This window comes from Notamacropus eugenii, chromosome 5 (genome assembly GCF_028372415.1).
Source record: "Notamacropus eugenii isolate mMacEug1 chromosome 5, mMacEug1.pri_v2, whole genome shotgun sequence".
NCBI classification, from domain to species: domain Eukaryota; kingdom Metazoa; phylum Chordata; class Mammalia; order Diprotodontia; family Macropodidae; genus Notamacropus; species Notamacropus eugenii.
This window is the reverse complement of record NC_092876.1, coordinates 13,621,596-13,641,518: the sequence shown is the minus strand read 5'-3', so window position 1 is coordinate 13,641,518 and position 19,923 is coordinate 13,621,596. Positions and strand designations below refer to the sequence as shown.

At 45.7% G+C, this 19,923-nt stretch overlaps 1 protein-coding gene across 1 annotated transcript; it reads left to right on the top strand.

Annotated features, from left to right (window-relative positions):
* The first annotated feature begins 575 nt into the window (after window positions 1–575).
* On the top strand, window positions 576–17,013 carry LOC140507336 (leukocyte immunoglobulin-like receptor subfamily A member 2). The gene is made up of 16 exons (XM_072615449.1): window positions 576–693; window positions 1,066–1,101; window positions 1,281–1,553; window positions 3,330–3,614; window positions 4,630–4,677; window positions 5,020–5,139; window positions 5,218–5,260; window positions 5,354–5,391; window positions 5,507–5,559; window positions 8,736–8,857; window positions 9,795–9,798; window positions 14,270–14,375; window positions 14,994–15,029; window positions 15,213–15,488; window positions 15,787–16,071; window positions 16,706–17,013. Exons 1-16 carry the CDS (start codon window positions 660–662, stop codon window positions 16,894–16,896), a joined length of 1,950 nt encoding a protein of 649 aa, XP_072471550.1. The 5' UTR covers window positions 576–659; the 3' UTR covers window positions 16,897–17,013.
* Window positions 17,014–19,923: the final 2,910 nt, after the last annotated feature.

The following is a 19,923-nucleotide window of genomic DNA, read 5'->3' as shown; positions in this document are numbered from 1 at the left end:
GTCACTAAGGATGAGGCACCTTAACCCAAGACACTATTTTGAATAACGGGATTTTTCTTATCTTAATATTTTATGGACATACACTATGCTATGTCATGTTAATGCTACAGGAGACGCAGAGATTCTGAGTTGTAATTTCAGTTGACGCTTGGTCAACTCTCCTATCTTATTATGTTTACCCTCTATTCAGTTAAGAAAATTCCTTTCTCATTCTATGATTAACATATATGGAGATCATAAATTTGAGTGACATAGAGATCCTGAGTTGGGATTGTTCTAAATTAAGCCTTTACATTCTTTTTATCAGACAGTCAGCTTTTATTTGGCTCCATGTGTTCATGCATTCTGCTAGCTTTAAGGGAATAAAACAATATGAATTTATATATCTCTTAGCCTGTTTACCTCTCTTAACCAAATTTTCAGGTTGACAATTTTGACCCCAGAATCTGTGCACCTGCATGTCCCTGGGCCTCCTTCATACATCTGACTATCCCCTCCCCCAATACTCACCCTCCTTCAAACTGGAGGTCACAAGAAAGAAGAAGCTGCTAGTTCCCTTTCTTAGAATGGTTTGGGATTAGGAAACATTGCTGGGCTGGCCCCAGTAGGATTCTCTGCCGCTGCCTCTGCCTGGCGTTTTCTCCAGAGCTGGAGCCACCATGGGCCCCACAGCCATTGCCCTACTGTGCTTTGGTGAGTCCTGGTGAGGGAGATCCAAGAACTTCAGGGATAGGGGCTCCTGTAGCTTTTACAGTGGTCTTACAGGGAGATCCAAGAAGGCTCCAGGGACAGGAGCTCTTGTAGCTTTTATAGTGTTGTTACAGGTCACAGTGGCCATTCCCCAGTCCATGGACATCTTTTACAAAGGGAGAAACTGAGATTCAGGGGAGAACTGATTTTCCAGAGGTCCCAGTGAGTGGGGGGCAGGATCCAGGTCTCCTACAGTCCCCCTAACCCCCTCAGTCTGGTCTCTGGGTCCCGACTCTGGTTTCCTTTTTCTTTCATCTCTAGAGCTAGATAGGAAGGAAGTGGGAAGCCATATCTAATGGGGGTCTTCTCCAACAGGACTGTGCATGAGCCAAAGGATCAAGGCACAGGAAGGTGAGCCCCTCCCCCCATCCCAAGCCCTTCTGCATTTGATCCCTATTTGGCACAGGCTGGCTGGCTGGGGAGGGAGGATGTGGGAGCCCAGGTGAGGCTAGTGGGGGTGTCTGTGGGAGGAGAGACTGGGGTTAGGGAGGGAGGACCCCCTGGACCTCTGGGCTCTGATTCTCTTCCAGAGACATTCCTCAGACCCATCCTCAAGGCTGACTCAGGTCCTCTGATCCCCAAGGGGACACCTGTTGCCCTCAGGTGCAAGGGACATCCTAGGGCTACTTGGTATAGTCTGTGGAAAGGAGCATCTTGGTTCCAGGATAAGTTTGGAGCTGGGATGGAGGCAGAATTCTTCATCCCCTCTATGACAGAGGCCAGGGCTGGGAGTTACTACTGCCTCTATGAGATCCAGTCTGTCTCGTCAGAGCACAGTGAACCACTGGAGCTGGTGATGACAGGTAAGCCAGGATCCCCCCAGTACCAATCAGTGTGGGGTCTGTGTCCACAGGAGATCCATCAACCCTTCCCCAATCTTCTGTCCTGTCCCCAAGGCCAGCCTAAGAAGGTACCTGTGGGTATGCACATGTGCATGTGTGTGTGCACCCTGTGTATGTGTGTACATGTGCATGTGTACATGTGTATGTGTGTACATGTATGTCTGTGTGTGTGTCTGTATGTGTATTGGGGGAGACGGAGCTGCACAGGAGATTTGGAGGGAGCACTCCAACCAGGAGAGGAGGGTTAGCCATCTAGGGTAATCAGGGAGAGGAAGACTGGGGAGAATATCCCTGGAACTGACTGGGCAGGTGGATTCTGAGGACCCTGGAGCCTTCCTGTGCCCCAGTCTGTGTCCTGGGATGTTATAACCATGCTTCTGCCCTCTCCTTGTCTCTCTCCAGCCCTCTATCCCACTCCCCTCCTCTGGCTCCTTAGCTGAGTCTTTTCTCATGGGTTCGCAGTGAATCCTGGGGCCAGAGAGGAGTCAGAACAGAGATCTGTTGATTCTGTTGAGGATCTCAGCCTGAGCTTCCTAGGGAAGAGTAAATGGAGTGCCTCCCAGTCCACAATCATGGCCTTTATATTGGAGAGGGAGAGGAGGACAGATCCACTGGTCCCCCTGCTACTCACAGAGGAGACCAGAGACAGGAGCAGAGGCTGCTCTATCATTCTTGGTTCTCCTGTCAGTCAACAAGCATTTATTAAGCACCTACTATATGTGTCAGACAAGGTGCTAATCTTTGCAAATACAAAAGAAGGCAAAAGACAGATTCTCCTCTCAGGGAACACCTAGTATAATGCGGAAGACAACAAGCAGACAACTATGTCCAAACAACCCGTGGACAGGTGTAGCAGCAAGGGCCCAGCATACACAGGAGGATCTGCTGTACAGGCTCTTAGATCTGTTTTCTAAAAGGAAAGCAGCTTTTGAGGGGTCAACAATCACTTTAATCAAGTACATATACCTTTCACTAGTTAAGGGGGAAAAGTCAGCATCCTGAACTTCAGAGAAAAATACAAACAGAGAAATAAAGATCAACAGACAGGGCTTCCAACTGTCTGACCATAAGCAATACATACATCGTTACCAGAGAGAGAAGCACCAACCTCTGGGTTTTCAAAATCAGGGGGCTCCTTAGGCTGCCCAGAGTCTTGTCTGGCCAAACAAACACTTCCAATGAGTAAGCCCCAAAATAAAATCTCACCTCAGTGTATTTACATATTTTTCAGAGCTGGAGGGCAGGATCCTCTGACCCAGTGCCCCAGTGTCTGAGGCTGGATTTGAACTCAGGAAGATGAGTCTTTCTGACTCCAGGGCCAGCACTATGGCGCCACCTAGCTGCCCAGAAAGACAATAGCTGTAAGAGAGAAACAGATGCCAAAGAGTATTACCATTTTGATCTCATACATAGTGGCTCAAGTCGTGCCTTTGAGATACACGCAAACGAATACTGGGTAGTAGGTTCTATTATTATCCCCATTTTTTTTTTTTACAGTCTGGAAACTGAGGGCAACAAAGGATAAGTGACTCACCTAGGATCACACAGTTAGTAAGTGAGACCAAATTTGAACTCTGGTCTTCTGGCACCAGAAGTGGTGCTCTATCCACCTGGCTGCAAAATTATAAACCCCACATTAATAATATATGGCTTTTAGTTTATTTCAGCTCCATCCATGCATATCAAAATCCAATGAGAAAATAAGCATGAATTTTAAGCATAAAACCTTGCATCTAGGTCTATTCAGCAAGCCCTCACTGTCAGTGGCACCAAGCCAAGAAGTGGTCCTGGGACAGAACGTGACCCTCCTTTGTCAGGACAAGCAGAGCTATGACAGGTTTGTCTTCTACAAGGAGGGAGCAGTCAACACCTCTCTGCTTCTGAACAAGGTGTCTCAGCCCCACTTCTCCATCCCAGCTGTGACTGCTGCTCATGGGGGCATTTACCGATGCTATGTATTTCACAGTCAACATCCCTATCTGTGGTCCAGTTGCAGCAACCCCTTGGAGCTCAATGTCACAGGTGAGGCAGTCCTCAGTCTGATCCCTTTTTCTTCTCCATGTCTCCCACCCCTCCACACTGGTCCAGCAGCTCGGGGCCCAGGAAGTCTGGGGAAGGGAGATCCTGGGTCCCAGAGGGACCTAAACTTAGAAGAACAAGGCATAGAATTTCTACAATGGGGCTTCTCCTCCCCATCCCTGATGCAGACCATATAACAGTGCAACCAGGAAGCCCCAGCCCCTGCGGTTTCCTGTCCCCTTCCTTGGGGAATTTTTGCTTCAGAATTCTTGTGAAAACTTAAGGGTTGACCTGCAAACAAAAAACAACCAATATTTCACTTACTGGGTGCCAAGCACCATGTTAAAGTTGTGTGGATACGAAGGAAGATAGAACCAGGCCCTGCTCCCGATTCTAATGGGAGAGACCCCCACCCTGACAGAGGCTTGGGGCAGGAGGGAGGGAGAAGTAGAGGGAGCTTAGTCAAAGGCCTGCAAAGGAAAGGGGAGAGGGAAGCCCCTCCCCAGCACCCGCAGAAGTGGAGGCTTCCCACAGAACCCCATTGCTCCACACTGACTGGCCTTTGAAGCTCCCTCCACACCCCTCAAATGCTCCCTTATGGAAGACTGTGAAGAAGGTAGAGAAGGCTTTCAATACCAAGTGACTGTGGTCCCCCATGGTGTTACCTGGCCCTCTTTGCTCTTTTCATGGGGAGCCTGAGGAGGCCCTAAGAAAGGAGGAGGATCTAGCTACCTGGAGGCTGGGGAGGTCCCTAGAGAAAGGAGGGACAGAGCTGAGGTGGCCTTCCTCACTTTCTCCTTGTTCTCCAGAAGCCCAGGCAGAGATAGAGGAAGGAAGTCCTAGGGAACACAGAACCATCTAATGTCAATGGTCAAAGGACATCAACCTAAGTAGGCCCCCATATCTCACAGCCATTGAGTAAAGGCACAGGCAGGTCTTGAACCCAGGCCTCTATGGTCCTATCCCAGGACGTCTCTGAACTTTCCCTGCTCAGTTCCTAATTCTGTTACTTCCCAAGTCCCAGGGACATCTGGTGCAAGGCCGGAACCTCCAGACATGCTATTTGGTAAGTAATGAATGGAACCTCAGTGTTGAAGGGAAGGAGGCAGGGGGTGAGATGCTAAGTGAGGATGGAGTGCTGCCTCCTGCCAGCTCCAAGGTCATCAGTACCCCCACATGTCCCTGCTCTGTCACAACCTCCTGAGCCTTCTCCTTTCCCCACCCCCCACATCTTTCAAACCCTGGACATGCTTTCCAAGGATCTGCATTATCCCTCAGACTGGGGATTCCCTGAGGACAGAGTTTATCCTTCAGCCCCATTCATGCTGGGGGCCCCAAGGACCAGGATGGTGCTGACACAGCCCCTTCAACTTCCCTTTCCCTTGATCTTCCCCCTTGGCTTTTTCAGGTCTTCCCAGGCTTCAAGCAAGCATCCTGATAGGCATCTCAGCACTCCTCACTCTGCTTTTCCTCCTCTTCCTCCTTGCCCTCCTCCTTCGGCACTATCACCAGCATCAGAACAGTCTCCGTGAGTCCTTGGGGTTGAGGGTCACTTGGTCTGAGGTCTTGGTGGGGCACAGAGCCTGATCTCCAGTTATCTTTGCAGGGTCTGGAGGCAAAGAGGCAGGTGTTGAAGAGACCCTCAGGAGGTAAGGCCCCAGAAACACCCATCAGGGTATCTTAATGAACCTCTCCCCGCCAATCTCCCTCCTCTTTCCTCATTTTCCCATCTTCTTCCACAGCTGCAGCCAGACTGAGGATGTTTCTCCAGAGTCCCCATGTAAGTGGCAGGGAATCATGTCAGGGGTAGCATGCCCTGGGGCATTGGAGGGGGATTTCTGGGCCTAAGAAGAGCCAAGATCCTGCTCTTTCATCCCTTCTGCTTTGGCCTCCAGATGCAACTGTGAAGGATTTCCAGATGGATGAGTATAGGAAGCCCAGTGCTCTGGTGAGTCTATTGATCCAACTCAACAACATAGATATGGCCATGGCACTTACTCTACCAGGCCCTGTAGATGCTCATAAGTTAGCACCTTATGTGGAAATCTCCCACAATGCTCACCTCCCTTGTGCAGGTCCTAAACCCCTCTCACCTGGACTATCCCTATCTGCAGTCCCTACCCTGTCCAATCTACTCCAAAATTAATACCACAAAAAGCATGGATTCACCTGTAGGCAGGATGCAGTGAAATCTAGACTGTGACACTTCAGGACTGTTTCTCCACTATCACTTCTATTTAACTTCTGCCTTCACCCTTGTCTTCTAATGTAATTTTAGAAAGAAATATCTTAATGGTCTCTCTGCTATTATTATTGTTTCCTCAGTTGTTGTATTTGTGTGCCATTTTTGCATTTCTGTCGTATGGGATATTTAAGAATCAAATAATTTCTTCAGGTCTGGTTTTCTTTCCAGGAATGTTTTAAGTACCTCTTTTCTATAGAATATTCATCCTTTTTTCATTTGTGGTTAGACTCAGATTTTCAGGGTAGGATACCTTATACTGCATCTTTAACTCCTTTCCTCTTTCGAATACATTATTCCACTGCTTCTTGTGATTTCTGTTGGGTACAGAATAATCTTGTGGTATTTAACTTTATTTTACATTTGAAGGTCTTCTTTTGGTTACTTGCAGAATCCATTTATTTCTCAATGGGATTGTTTAACTTAACTACTATGTGTCATGGAGTTTGCAGTCTCGGTTTTTTTCTGGAAAAGATCTATGAATTTTTTAATTGGCTCTTTATCTTCTGTTTTCAGAAATTCTAGGCAGTTTTCTTGTATATTTCCTTGCATGATGGTGTTTAGGTTTTCTGACTTGTCTTGTTCTTCAGAAAGGTCGGTAATCCTTAAGTTGTCTTTATCCATCCTGTCTTTGAGGTCAATGTGTTTTGATTGTTTGGAGATCTTGCTGTCTTTTAATGTTGCTACTTTTTGCTTCTCCTCTCCCAGATTGTCCTGTACTTCCATTTTTGTCCATTCCCAATCACATTTTCTCTTTTGTTTCTTTGACAACACTTACCACTGTGGATTCAAGCTTTTTCTATTCTGTTTTTTTATTTATCCTCTTCAGGCCATAAATTCTTCTCTCACAATTCTCCTTTCTCTTGTATCCATTCAGCAACACCATTGTGCAGTTCTGGGCTCTCTTGGGAAGCCACAGCGTCCTCTGCCTCATCATTGATTCATTTTGTTTCGTCCCGCAGTATTTATTCATAGATGGTAGAATTCTCTAACTTGACCTGGATGCTATTTCCTCTTCTGCCATCAGTATCTTCGCTGTTGGTTTGTCTTCTTACGCTCAAGGTTATTCCTCCTGAGATCTTTGGTAGTTTCAAGTTTTTTCTCATATATTTTCCCCAATTACTCTGACTCCCTCTCCATTGATGGTGGTTTCCCTAAGGGTTGGATGTCAAAGCATCTCAATCTCATCACATACCAGGCAATTCGTGGCTTACCAACTGATGTCTAGGGGTGACAGAATGGATCCCAGCTGGACTATTTCCCTCAGGCTTAGTAGAGTGCCACATAACCTATCCCCCTCATACATGTCCTGCCTCATTACCTCTACTCCTCAGTTCTCTGGCCTAGTACCCTAAATGCTACCTAAGTATATTTCTGCCATGTGGATCTCCATGGCTCTGGGAGCATGGAGGGGGAGAGGTATGGAGGGGAGTCAGAATGCAGAGTTAAGTTCTGTTGCAAGTGTACAGGTCTGCTACATAGTAGACATTGGAAGAGCTGAGTGAGCTCACATTAGGGATTTCTGCCTTCTCTGCTGTTAGTTCAATGTTTTTACCTTGTTTGGGCTCTTGGTGTTCTAGATCATGGAGACAACTGAAAGTGCTGTATCTTTGGCACATAATTCATATCTTGGAGAAGTCAGAGAGGTCATGAGGTTCAGAGAAAATGTCTAGCCCTAGTCTTCCATCTTGTTGGTCATGCCTAACCCCTTTAACTCATCCTGCCAGACTGATCTTCCTAGAGCATAGATTGGCACCAGACCTCTCCCCCACTCAAGAACTTTCATGGGTTCTCTGTTATCCATAGGATAAAATGCAGATTCCTCACCTGTCTTTCAAAATCAAGGTGCAAACCATTGCTTCATACAAAAGGCCTTTCTTAGCTCTTTCAGATGCCATCTCCTCTCTGAGGTCACCTTCTGTCCATTCTTTTGTATTTGCCCAATTTTTCTCATGCTATCTCATTCACTAGAATTTGACCTCCTGAAGGTCAGGGGCCGACTTCCATTTTTGATGTTCCCAGCTTTTAGCCAATGAACTCAGTAAGTGGTTTAACAAATCTTTGCTGATTGATGGACTGACCAGGGAATGAAGTCCAGGGGAGAGACTTTGGCTAATTATATAGTTCCATAAGTCATCACTGTAGAAATGACAATGAAGACAATGGGAGAGAAAGACAGGGAAGGTTTTTCAAGGATTGGAACAAATATGGGTCTGTTTGAAGACAGCTTGGAAGGAACCAGTAAACAGAGAGGTTGATGATTCTTTGGGGAGGAAGAAAGGATGCTCAAGGATATGATCTGCCAGAGAAAATGGGAAGACATAGAATCAAGGGCAGCTGTGGAAGAGAGCCCCACCAAGTGAAAGGGTCCCCTCTGTGTCAATGACTGGAGAAAGGAGGAGGAGATCCAGGGATTTCAAGGTAAAGAGGATGAGAGAAAGATCTTACAAGGTGAAGTGAGAGGGGAGCTCCACAACTGGGGGTGGGGTGGGGGTAGGGTGAGTAGGGAAGGAGGTGTAGGGGACTTGAGGAAGGGAGAGAAGATCTGAAAGAGCTGCAGAGAGTGAAATCTGGAATCAGCTGAAAGGAATTAAAAGACTGTCTTACTGTAGTGACATCCCAGCTGTGGTTGGATACAGTGAACATATCATGTGTCCAGTCTGCATAACTGTGGAACTTCCTCCAGCTAACTTCAGAAGCACATGAGTGGAAAGGGGTGAATAAGGATGGTGGCAGTAATCCAGGGCTGAGGTCTGGGAGCAGGTGACTGGTCACAGGACAAAGAGCCAGGACAAAGAGTGTAGCAGACATCTGTGCTCTCTTCATTACTATCCTTACTTATTTGGCTTATGTCCCATCTTTTCTCCCTTCCCCTCCAACAGGTGGAAGACCCTCAGGAAGTGACCTATGCCCACCTGATCCACAAGACTTCCAGTCAGCACCTGGAGCACCTTCCTCCATTCCCTCCAGGGGAGTCCATCCTCTATGCCCCTTTGGCCATCCAGTAAGCATCCTAGTGGGTCCCATGTCTCCCCAGCTCTGCCTCTGCTTCCCCTTTGTAGACCATAATTTCAATCACAGGACGGACTCTAAAGTCTCATTGACACTGAACATCAGGCACCAAGAATTTGAACATTGGAGTAGCCTCAGTCCTGATCTCAATGTATCCCAGTTCTGTGGTCAATAGACCAATCAGAAACTCTTTAGTAAGCACCTACTATGTGCCACTTGCACCCTTACCCCCAGCAGCCTAGAAGTGTGCATGGACTGATGTCTTCTCCTCTTCCCATAAATATTTTCTGCCCTTATTCTGAGAAAACAAAGAAACTGGCTGAAAAAGGAAGTAAACAAACAAGCGAATGAATAAGAGAGGAATGTGTTTGCATTATTTACATCTTTTCTCGTTATTTTTCCATGAAATCCTGCCCCAGTCACAACTTCCTCTTACCGGTCACCATCCTCTTATTCACCCAGGCTTCCTTCCTTTCACGAACCTGAAGGCTCCCCCACTTTAAACAATTCCCTTCCTTCCCTTTTATCCAGTCTGACATCATGCTTTCTAGCTCACAGGGGAACAATAGTTCTCTCCTTGTTAGGAAGAGTAGGGCAAGAGACCTTCCTCACATTTAGCTACCTGGTCACTCCTGGAATGCTGGGATGCTGGGACTGACCTGAGAGATTGTCCCCCTTCCCTCTGGGAGAGGCTAGAGAAGAGAGGTCCTGCCAACCTGGTTTGGTCTTGGGCCTTCTGGGCAAACAGAGATGAAAGACAGGTGGAATGAGGGGGCTTCTGAGTGGGGATCTTACTCTTAACTCTCTCAGACCCTGAGCTAGTATTTCTTCAAGCAGCAAGTTGGGAGGTGGAGATTACCAGAGAGGTAGAACCTCAATGCTGCCACCCCCTTCCTGGACCTCCCCTTGGTACCCACCTTCCACCTCAGTATGGTACTTCCCTAGCATCATCACCAGCTCAGGACCACCCTGAAGGAAAGGGCTGCTTCCAGCTCTTCCACCCTGGCCCCACCTTCACCCTGACCACTGGTCCTATAACTCTCTGTTCTGCAACAGTCAATGGGTTAACACAACAATTGTTATTAAATACTTACTGTGTGCTAGTCACTCTGATAAATACTATTATTTAGTCATTTTCAGTCATGTCCAACTTTCCATGACCCCCTTTGGAGTTTTCTTGGTAAAAATATTGGAGTGGTTTTGTCATTTCCTGTTCAGCTCATTTTACAGATGAGGAAACTGAGGCAAACAGTGTTAAGTGACTTGCCCACGATCATACAATTAGGAAGTATCTGAGACCAGATTTGAACTCAAGAAGATGAGTCCGCCTAATTTCAGACCTGGCATTCTATTCACTGCTACCTCACTGCCATACACAAAAGGTAAATACATAGTTCCTGCTCTCAGAGAGCTCATATTCTAATGAGGGAAATAAGAGGCCAAAAACTTGTCCATGCAAGATATATACAGTGTACATGAAAGGTGATCTCGTAGTCAATCAATAAACATTTAGGTTTAACATCTACTATGTGCCAGGTCAGACAGCTAGGTGGCACAGTAGATAGACTGCCCGGCCTGGAGACAGAAAAGCTTACCATCCTGAGTTACAATCTGGCCTCAGACTATTACTATCTGTGTGAACCTGGGCAAGTTACTTAACCTGTTTCCCTCAGTTTCCCCATCTGTAAAATGATCTGGAGAAGGAAATGGCAAAGTACTCCAGTATCTTTGCCACAAAAACCTGAAATGAGGTCATGAAGACAGGACTGAAATATGACTGAATGACAACAATGTGCCAAATACTGAGGAAGCAAAGAAAGGTGAAAACTGTCCTTACCCTCGAGGAGCTCACAATCTAATAGGGGAGACATGCAAACAACTATGTGCAAATGAGACATATGAAGGATAAATTAGAATTAATTGACACAGAGAAGGCACTAGAATTAAGAAGGATTGGATAAACCTTCCCATAGATGATGGGATTTTAGTTGGGATTCTGAGGAAGCCAGGAGGTAGAGATCAGGAGAGAGAGCATTCCAGGCATGGAGGACTGTCAGAGAAAATACCTGGAGTCAAGAGATGGAGTGTCTTGTTCAAAAGAGCCAGGCTCAAAGAGTACAAAGAAGAGAGGAGAGCCTAAGAAAAATGGGAAAGTAGGAAGAGGCCAGATGGCCAAGGGTTGCTCAGTTGATCCAACCCAATGATGGCCTCATGTGAGTGTAGGATGGCCATTATTCTACACAATTCCTCTGATCAAGCTGTAGCTTTCAGTTTTCTTTCCACTTCCCATCCTGGGGTCCCTGAAATCATATATCCAGATGTGTTGTTTTGAGGTGTTTTTTTTCCACTTTTCTCTTACGTATCTAGTTACCATATGGTATCTCATTTTCTCTCACTGTATCTAATTACTTGTGAGCCAGTGTCTAATAGAGACAAGATGTGGTGGTCGTAATCATTATCATGCCAAATTATTAGTAGGGGCAATAGCTTCCAAAATGAAGACCCCCACCTATCGGGGCTTAAATATTAGCTTTAGCCTGATTGACCTATATTTGGGGTCAGAGACTGGAAAGCTCCCTTATTTCTTAGTCTAACAATGATGTTCCTTCTGTCACTGTAATGGGTATCCTCCTGTGTCTCTGGTTAGCCTCTCTTTCCCCTCTCACAGCACCAATTCATTGAGGGGCCTATTTTGCCTTTGATCAATAGTTCCCTATTCCCTAAAGTTATTAATGCTATCATCCCTATCTTGTCCCTGAAGTCATTATCACTTAGCCTTAGGTAGACCCTCTGTTCCAAGGGGAGTGCATATGTAGCTTCTGAGCTAATATCCTCATTTAGTGCTAGGGATGTTATGACATATTCTGCAATCTCTTCTACTCCCAAAAGGGAGATGAACACCGTTTTATCACTGTTTGGGCCTGCCCTAACCAATATCCTCTTCATTTGTGCAATATAGTCTATTATCCTGGTCTTTCTATATCCTTATCCAAATCCAAATATATCCATTCTACCACAGTCATTTTTAATAACATCTTTACTTCTTCAGAAATAGCTTTTCACTTGTATGGGCAGTGGGCTGTGGCTTCCTCCAAGCCTGAAAAATCCCATGGAAAATAATAACTTTGCCATTCTACCTTCTGCTACATTGCCTTAACTGGATGGGCCAGGCTCTCCTCTTCATAAATCATCCCCTGGCTTTTAACTCCATCTTGTTCTACTCTGAGAGACTCACCACCCTTTTGGTAGGTATTATCTGCTTCCCCTTTCATCTTAGCAGCCAAGAATCATCTATTTCCTCTGGTTTGTGTGTGTGTGTGTGTGTGTGTGTGTGTGTGTGTGTGTTTAAAGGAAGTCTATAAATCTGACCTAAATCTGTTCTGTTAACCAGCTCGGGTTTCTAAGCTAGAAATTATTTCTTTTCCTTCTCTAAAGATTGTGTGCTTAGATATGAAGACACAAAGGGCAACTAGGGGGTGCCAAAGTGCACAGAGCTCAGGGGCCTGGAGTCACAAAGACTCATCTTCCTGAATTCAAATCTAGCCTCAGAGATTTACTAGCTATGTGACCCTGGGCAAGTCACTTCACCCTGTTTACCTCAGTTTCCTCATCTGTAAAATGAGCTAGAGAATGAAATGGCAAACTACTCCAGTATATTTGCCCAGGAAACACCAAATGGACAAAAAGTTGGATTGGATATGATTAAAGACCACTGAACCACAGCAACATGGGACATGAAACCCTCCAAGGGTTGGCCATATCCTTGTATCTTCCTGGCAGTAGGACACTTAAGCCACCATCTAGGAGGTCATTTGTCTCTTCTAGTGTTATACTTAAGAGCTACTTGGTTTAGAGCAGGGATGGGGCACCTGTGGCCTCAAAGCCACATGTGGCCCTCTAGGTCCTCAAGAGTGACCATTTGCCTGAATCCAAACTTCACAGAACAAATCCACTTAACAAAAGAATTTGTTCTGAAAAACTTGGAGTCAGATAAAAGACTGCACCCAAGGACCTAGAAGGCCACATTTGGCCTCAAGGCCACAGGTCCCCACCTGTCATCCCTCCACCCACATTTAAGGTTTCTAATTAAACCCTGGTCAACTGTTGATTCAATTAGTTTTCTATTTTTATAGTGAAAAATACACTTGGATCTTCAGAATCAAGTCTGCCCTTTTCCCCAACTTCTTCAGTAAGAATTCCTCTATAACTTACAAGAATATATTTTTCAATTTCTGCTGTGGTGGCTCTAGCCTCAGAAAAATCAGACATTCTCTGATCATTGGGTTGGAATTAGGGTTACATGAAGAACCTTAGAATTGCTGCTGTTAGGGAGTACATGCTATTATTATCAACCTTATTTCACAGATGAGGAAACTGAGGCTGAGAGAGGTTTTGCCCAGGGTTGCCCAGGCCTCTTATGCATCAAAATATTCCCTTGTAGCAAAGAACTGGAAACAAAGTAGGTGCCCATTGATTGGGGAACAGCTGAACAAATTGTGGTATGCGAATGTACTGGAAGATTTCCAACTCTTCATGACCTCATTTTGGGAGTTTTCTTGGCAAAGATATAGGAGTGGTTTGCCATTTCCTGTTCAGCTCATTTTACGGATTAGGAAACTGAGGCAAAGAGGGTGAAGTGACTTGCCCAGGGTCATACAGCTAGTCAGTGTCTGAGGCCAGATTTAAATTCAGTCTTTCTGACTCCAGGCCTGGTGGTGCTCTATCCACTGCAGTGCCACCTACCTGCCCCAGATGGAAAATTATGATGTCATAATGAATTGGATACCTGGTTAGGGAAAACACAGACATAAATGCAAAGAGAAGTAAACAGAGACCAAACACACAATGATTACAACCACATAAATGGAAAAAAACCAGCCAGAATAAAGTAATTGAAATTGAAATTGAATGTTGCTAAATTTTAAAGACAAAGCTTGGGACCAACAAAGACCTATGGGAAGACCTCTCCTCTCACTTTGTGGAACATTGGACAGAATGACAAAATTGTTCAGGGGATGATTAGTTTTGCTAATTTGCTTTTCTCTTTTTCCTATTCTTTTTTATTCTTTATTATAAGAGATGGCCATATCATAAGGGATAGGAAAATTCAATAAAATGAAGTTCTTTTTTTAAAGAGAATTTCAGAATCCTAGAGTTGGTAGGGTGTCAGCTTGTACAAAGAGGGAAAATGAGGCAGAGAGAGACAGACATACAGGGCCTGGGCCAATGCCATGTCCCTGAGTATATCCTCTGCCAGAACATACTGCACACACATGCACACACATACACACACGCACGCACGCACGCACGCATGCACGCACGCACGCACTAGAGACCACATGGAGGAAGAAGCTGTCTCAGAAAGGCTAGGGGATTGGGAAACTCTGGGTGGGGCTGACCCTAGTTGTATCTTGTGTCTCAGTCACCTTGTCTGACCAGTGACTTGCCTTCCCTTTCACCAAAGCCTGGAACCACCATGTCCCCCTCGGTCATCACCTTGTTGGGTTTTGGTAAGTGGGGAAGGGGATGCAAGGCTCAGAAGAGCCAGAAGAGGCATCAGCAGAGATCCTGAGTTCCTCCCTCCCTTTTCTGTTTATGCCATTTACAGAGGAGAAGTCTGAGAGAGAGGAACTGATTTCCTTGAGATCACAAAATAAATGGGGGGCAGGGACAGGACAGGAATCCAAGTTTTCTGCCACCTAGCCAGCCATCCCCAGGCTCTTTTCTCTCTTTCCACTCTTCTGGCATTTACCACTGTGCCTGGAACATTTGTTTCAGTAGTTTTTCAGTAGTGTTTGATTTTTCATGATCCCATTTTGGGGTTTTCTTGGCAAGGATACTGGAGTAGATTACCATTTCCTTCTCTAGCTCATTTGACAGAAGAGGAAACTGAGGTAAACAGGATTAAGTGACTTGCCCAGATCATGCAGCTTCTGTCTGACACCAGAATCGAACTCAGGAAGATGAGGCTTCCTGACTCCAGGCCTGGAACTCTATTCATTTTTCCACCTAGCTGTCCACCTGGCACATAATAGGCACTTAATTTTTATTGACTGAATGACTGCCTCCCCAAAGTTTTAGTGGGAAAGATGTGTTGATCTATGTCTGACAGAGATCTTCTCTGGCAGGATTATGGCTGAACCAGTGTATCAGAGCTCAAGAGGGTGAGTGCTTCCCCCCGCATATGCTCCAGCCCAAACTCCTCCTGACCCTTATCCAAACTCAGCACACACTAGGCAGGTGGGAAGGGAGGACATAGGAGCTGGTACTGGGCTGATCTGGGAGGAGAGCCTGGAGACAACAATGACAGAGGACCCCCTGGACCTCTGGGCTCTGATCTCTTCCAGGGACACTCCCCAGACCCATCCTCCAGGCTGAGCCGGGCCCTCTGATCCCTGAAAAGAAATCTGTCACCCTCTGGTGTCGGGGATTTCCTGGAGCTGATATGTACCGTCTAAGGAAAAAAGGAAACTCCCAGTACAGAGATGTGCTTACAGCTGGGAGGGAGGCTTCATTCCTCATCTCCTCTGTAACACCGAACACAACTGGGAGCTACTACTGCCTCTACAAGAACAAATCCCACTGGTCCAAGCCCAGTGAGCCCCTGGAGCTAGTGATGACAGGTTGGGAGAGTATCCCCAAGCCTTCCTTTCACCCCTTAACAGGGGCTGGTCCTTCCTTAGGGAGTCAGAGCCAGTCTTGGGAATGGAGAGGAGAGAGATACTCAGCTCCAATCTCAGGAGACAGAAATAGAGTGAGGGGTTTGACCTGGGCTGTCTGGGGTGGGGATGAGGGATTCCACCAAAGCTGGGAGAATGAGGAGGGACCCATAGCTGCTCTTGTCCCTTTCCTAGTTCAGTCCGGGGAACAGACAAAGAAAGGAACATCTCCCCCTTTCATTGAAGTCTCCTTCTCCCACAGGCTGGTACGATAAACCCTCACTCTCAGCCCTGCCCAGCCCAGATGTGTTCTCAGGACAGAATGTCACCCTCCAGTGTTGGTCCAAGCAATGGTTTGAAAAATACGTGCTCCAAAAGGAAGGAGGGGCCAACCTTTCCCAGAGCCAGGGAAGCTGGTACCATGCAGATTTCCACATCCCTGAGGTGACTGCTGCTCACAGAGGCTCTTACAGATGCTACAGCCTTCACAGCGATGGCCCCTATGAATGGTCAGACCCCAGTGACCCCCTGGAGCTCATGGTCAGAGGTGAGGGAGCTCTAGCCTGGGGCCTTTTTTGCCCATCAGCCAAAAATACAATGCTGTAGCCAAATGAACTCTGTCCTGGGGAGCCTAGAAGCCAGGAGCATTTGGGTAAATGAGACCCCAGGGCTCCCTGGGGAGGGGGGCTTCTCAACATGAGTCAGAGGGCAAGATGATGGAGATCAGGCTCTAACCACTCTTGAACATGGATGGAAAGATTATGAAGCTCCCAAAGACTGGTCTGGAGCAAGGAGGGGAAGAAATTAAGTGGGTGGGGAGGAAAGGGAGCAGACAGGAAAGCCAACCCCAGCCCCTTTCTCCTATCTTCACTTTTCACACTTCCAGTAAGTCCCAGGGTTCACTGAACTCAGCTGCTAGTAAGTAACCAGAGACTCTCCACACAAGGCAGATGTCTGAGCCCTCCCCAAACCCTGCCTGATGGGAGAGGAAGTCATGGGCATTGACTCAGGTTAAGAAAGAGGAACAACTGTGGGAAAGAGAGAAGGAAGAGGCAGGTTCATCCTCTTAGCCACACCACCAGCCCCCTCCCCCCCCCCCAACACCAGGAGGGCAGCAGGAGGATCTGTAGGAATCAGAAGACTTATTCCTAAGTCAATGACAACCTCCATTCCCTCACCAGATGCTTCCCCCTTGAATTACACTGTGGGAAATATCATCCGCCTGAGTCTGGCTGGACTGGTCCTCATCATCCTAGGGGTCCTGCTGGTGGAAGCCTGGCACAGCAGAAGGAGGCATCGAAAAGCAGCCCAAAAGCCCCAACCTGAGCTGTCAGACAAAGTCAAAGAGCAAGGCAGAGTTGAGATCCAGTGAATTTGTAACAAAACTTACAAACTGTTTCTCTCTTTGACCACCTTGGAAGCGGACTGGAATGCTTAATTTTCATTCTTTGCACAGATTCAATAAAAGGAGCACTTTGATACATTGCAATCAGCCCTCTTTCCTCGTCTCCAAATGTTATCTACCCTGGTGATGGTGACTAGGAGGGGAGATGAGCATTCTCTAATGTTTGTCCATTGGGTGTCCTGTCTCTGGCAGGGACTTCCAAACGTTCCTCCCTGTGGCTGACTGTCCCTAGTGGAGCAGGGGCAGTGGACTCAAAGGTGGGACCCACTAGGAAGGCCTACTCCTATTCTACCCTTCCCATCCCTGGATTTGGGACACCATCCACTTGCCTGGTCTTTCTGCCTCATTTTATTGTCCTTACTACTTAGGTACCCCCACCCCCACCCAGAGTATTACGTAGTGTGGTGGAGCAAAAGCCAGAGACACAGGACCAGTGTGGACCCCAGGCTAGTTATTGAGTCTCTGAGAAAGTTCTGCTACATGGAGACAGAGCAAGGGGGCCTGGTTAAGCCCTGCTTGCCCCCTGGAACCTCCTCTGAGTCCCTTCTTTGCGTTTTTCCCCTGCCTTATATGTCTTTGAATTGTGCTGTTGGGCTCTCTGAGAGATGTGTGATGCGACAGATTCTTCTCAGTTTACTGTATGGTGACAGAAAGGTTGCTGAGACAGCACTGAGGGTGATATAGAATGCCTAGTCCAATGAAACCTTTTTGCCCGTCCCTGGTGACAAACAAGGCAAGAGCTGTAGTGGGTCTCTAGACCCCTCTCACCCCATGTAGGTGAGAGAGCATGGAACTGTCTTTGTGTTTACTCTTTTCTGAATTGAGATGAGTATCAAGGTGGGAATGGACCAGGTAATGAATTGAGGAACTTCAAAGGTCCCAGCTTTGAAAAAGTCATCAGACACCCCGCTACAAGAATTGGGTAGCAGAGTCTTCCAAAGGACACCACAGCTTGGCCTGATGAGGAGCCAGCTCTGAAAAGTATCAGCCTCATCATGAATCAATATCCCAGCTGAGATCAGTGGGTACAAGCAAGAGATTGCCTCATTCACGACACACCCCAGGGTGAACTCAGAACTGTTTTATAGCACTTACTTTAAGTGTTAGTCACTTGTCCCCATCAAAAGATGAGGTAGCTGGGTGGTACAGTAACTGGAGTGTTGGACTCAGAGTCAGGAAGACCTGAGTTCAAATCCTACCTCAGATGCTTGCTAGTTGTGTAACCTTGGGTAAGTCACTTAATCTCTATTTCCTCATCTGTAAAATGGGGGTGATAATAGCATCTCCCTCCCAGAGTTGTTGCAAGGATCCAATGAGATCATCTCTGTAAAGTACTATGCAAGCCTTTCAAATGGTATCTGAATGTTATCTATGATTATCACATGGAAGTGGATTCATGGATCACATGGATTATCACACATGAATGAGTCAAGAATTATTCAAGATTTATGAACTGAGGTCATTGGAGAAGTGGTGGGGCCTTGGATGGAAAGAGAGAATTGTGGAGGAGAGATGGGATGGGGGGCAGTGGTGGAATGTAGCGAAGAAGTGAATTATTACCAGTTGGGATTGAATGACTTTGCAATGTCGATGGGACATTCCTTTGGAGAAGTCCTATAGACAACAGAGGATGAATTATTGTTGTTGTTGGTGGACCTTTGTTTTCTTTTTTTAAAAATATATAACATTTATTTTTCAGTTCTTAATATTCACTTTCACAAGAATTTGAATTCAAAATTTTCTCTCCTTCTCTCCCCACTCCCAACCTCAGGACAGCATGAACCCCATCCATCCCTTCCTCCAGTCTGTCCTCCCTTTTATTATTCACCCTTCTTCCGTTCCCCCTTCCCTTCTATTTTCCTGAAGGGCAAAATAAATTTCTGTACTCCATTGTGTGTATGGTTTAATTTCCAGTTTCATGCTAACACAATTTTTAACATTCATTCTTAAAGCTTTGAGTTCCATATTCTCTCCCTCCCTCCTCAACCACCCTCCTTGAAAAAACAAACAATTCAATATAGGTCATACATGTGTAACAATGCAAAGCACTTCCATAATAGTTATGTTGTAAGAGGCTAAACACATTTCCTTCTGTCTTATCGTTCCCTCAATTTATTCCATTTTTTCCCTTGACCTGTTCTCTCACAATTGTATTTGCTTCTGATTATCCCTTTCCCCAATTTGCTGTCCCTTCTATGATTATCCTTCTCCCATCCCCTTCCCCTTTGCCTTCCTGCAGGGTGAAATAGATTTCCATATTCAGTGGAGTGTATGTTTTTCTCTCCTTAAGCCAAATCCCATGAGAGTAAGGCTCAATTATTTCCTTTCATCTCCCTCCTCTTTCCCTCCATTGCAGAAGCTCTTTTTCCTCTTGTATGTGAGATGATTTGCTACATTCTACCTCTCCCTTTCTCTTACTCCTAGTACATTGCATTCAACAGTAAATATTTTTTTTTAGGTATTCTCCCTTCATATTCAGCTTACCCCGTTCCATATGTGTGTGTGTGTGTATGTATACACACACATGCATATATACATATACACACATACACACATGTACATATACATAACTACACATACATAAGATACACATGTATACGTCCCTATACACATCTACATATATATATATATATATATATATATATATATATATATATATATATATATATATATATATATATATATATTCTCTCTAACTACCCTAAGACTGAAAAAAGTCTCATGAGTTACAAGTAACATCTTTCCATGTAGGAATGTAAACAGTTCAACTTTAATGAGTTCCTTAAGGCTTCTATTTCTAGTTTACCTTTTCATGTTTCTCTTGATTCTTGTATTTGAAAGTCAAATTTTCTACTCAACTCTGGTCTTTTCCACAAGAATGTTTGGAAGTCCTCTATTTCAATGAAATTCCATCTCTCTCCTGAAGTATTATACTCAATTTTTCTGAGTAGGTGATTCTTGGTTTTAATCCTATCTTCTTTGACCTCTGAAATA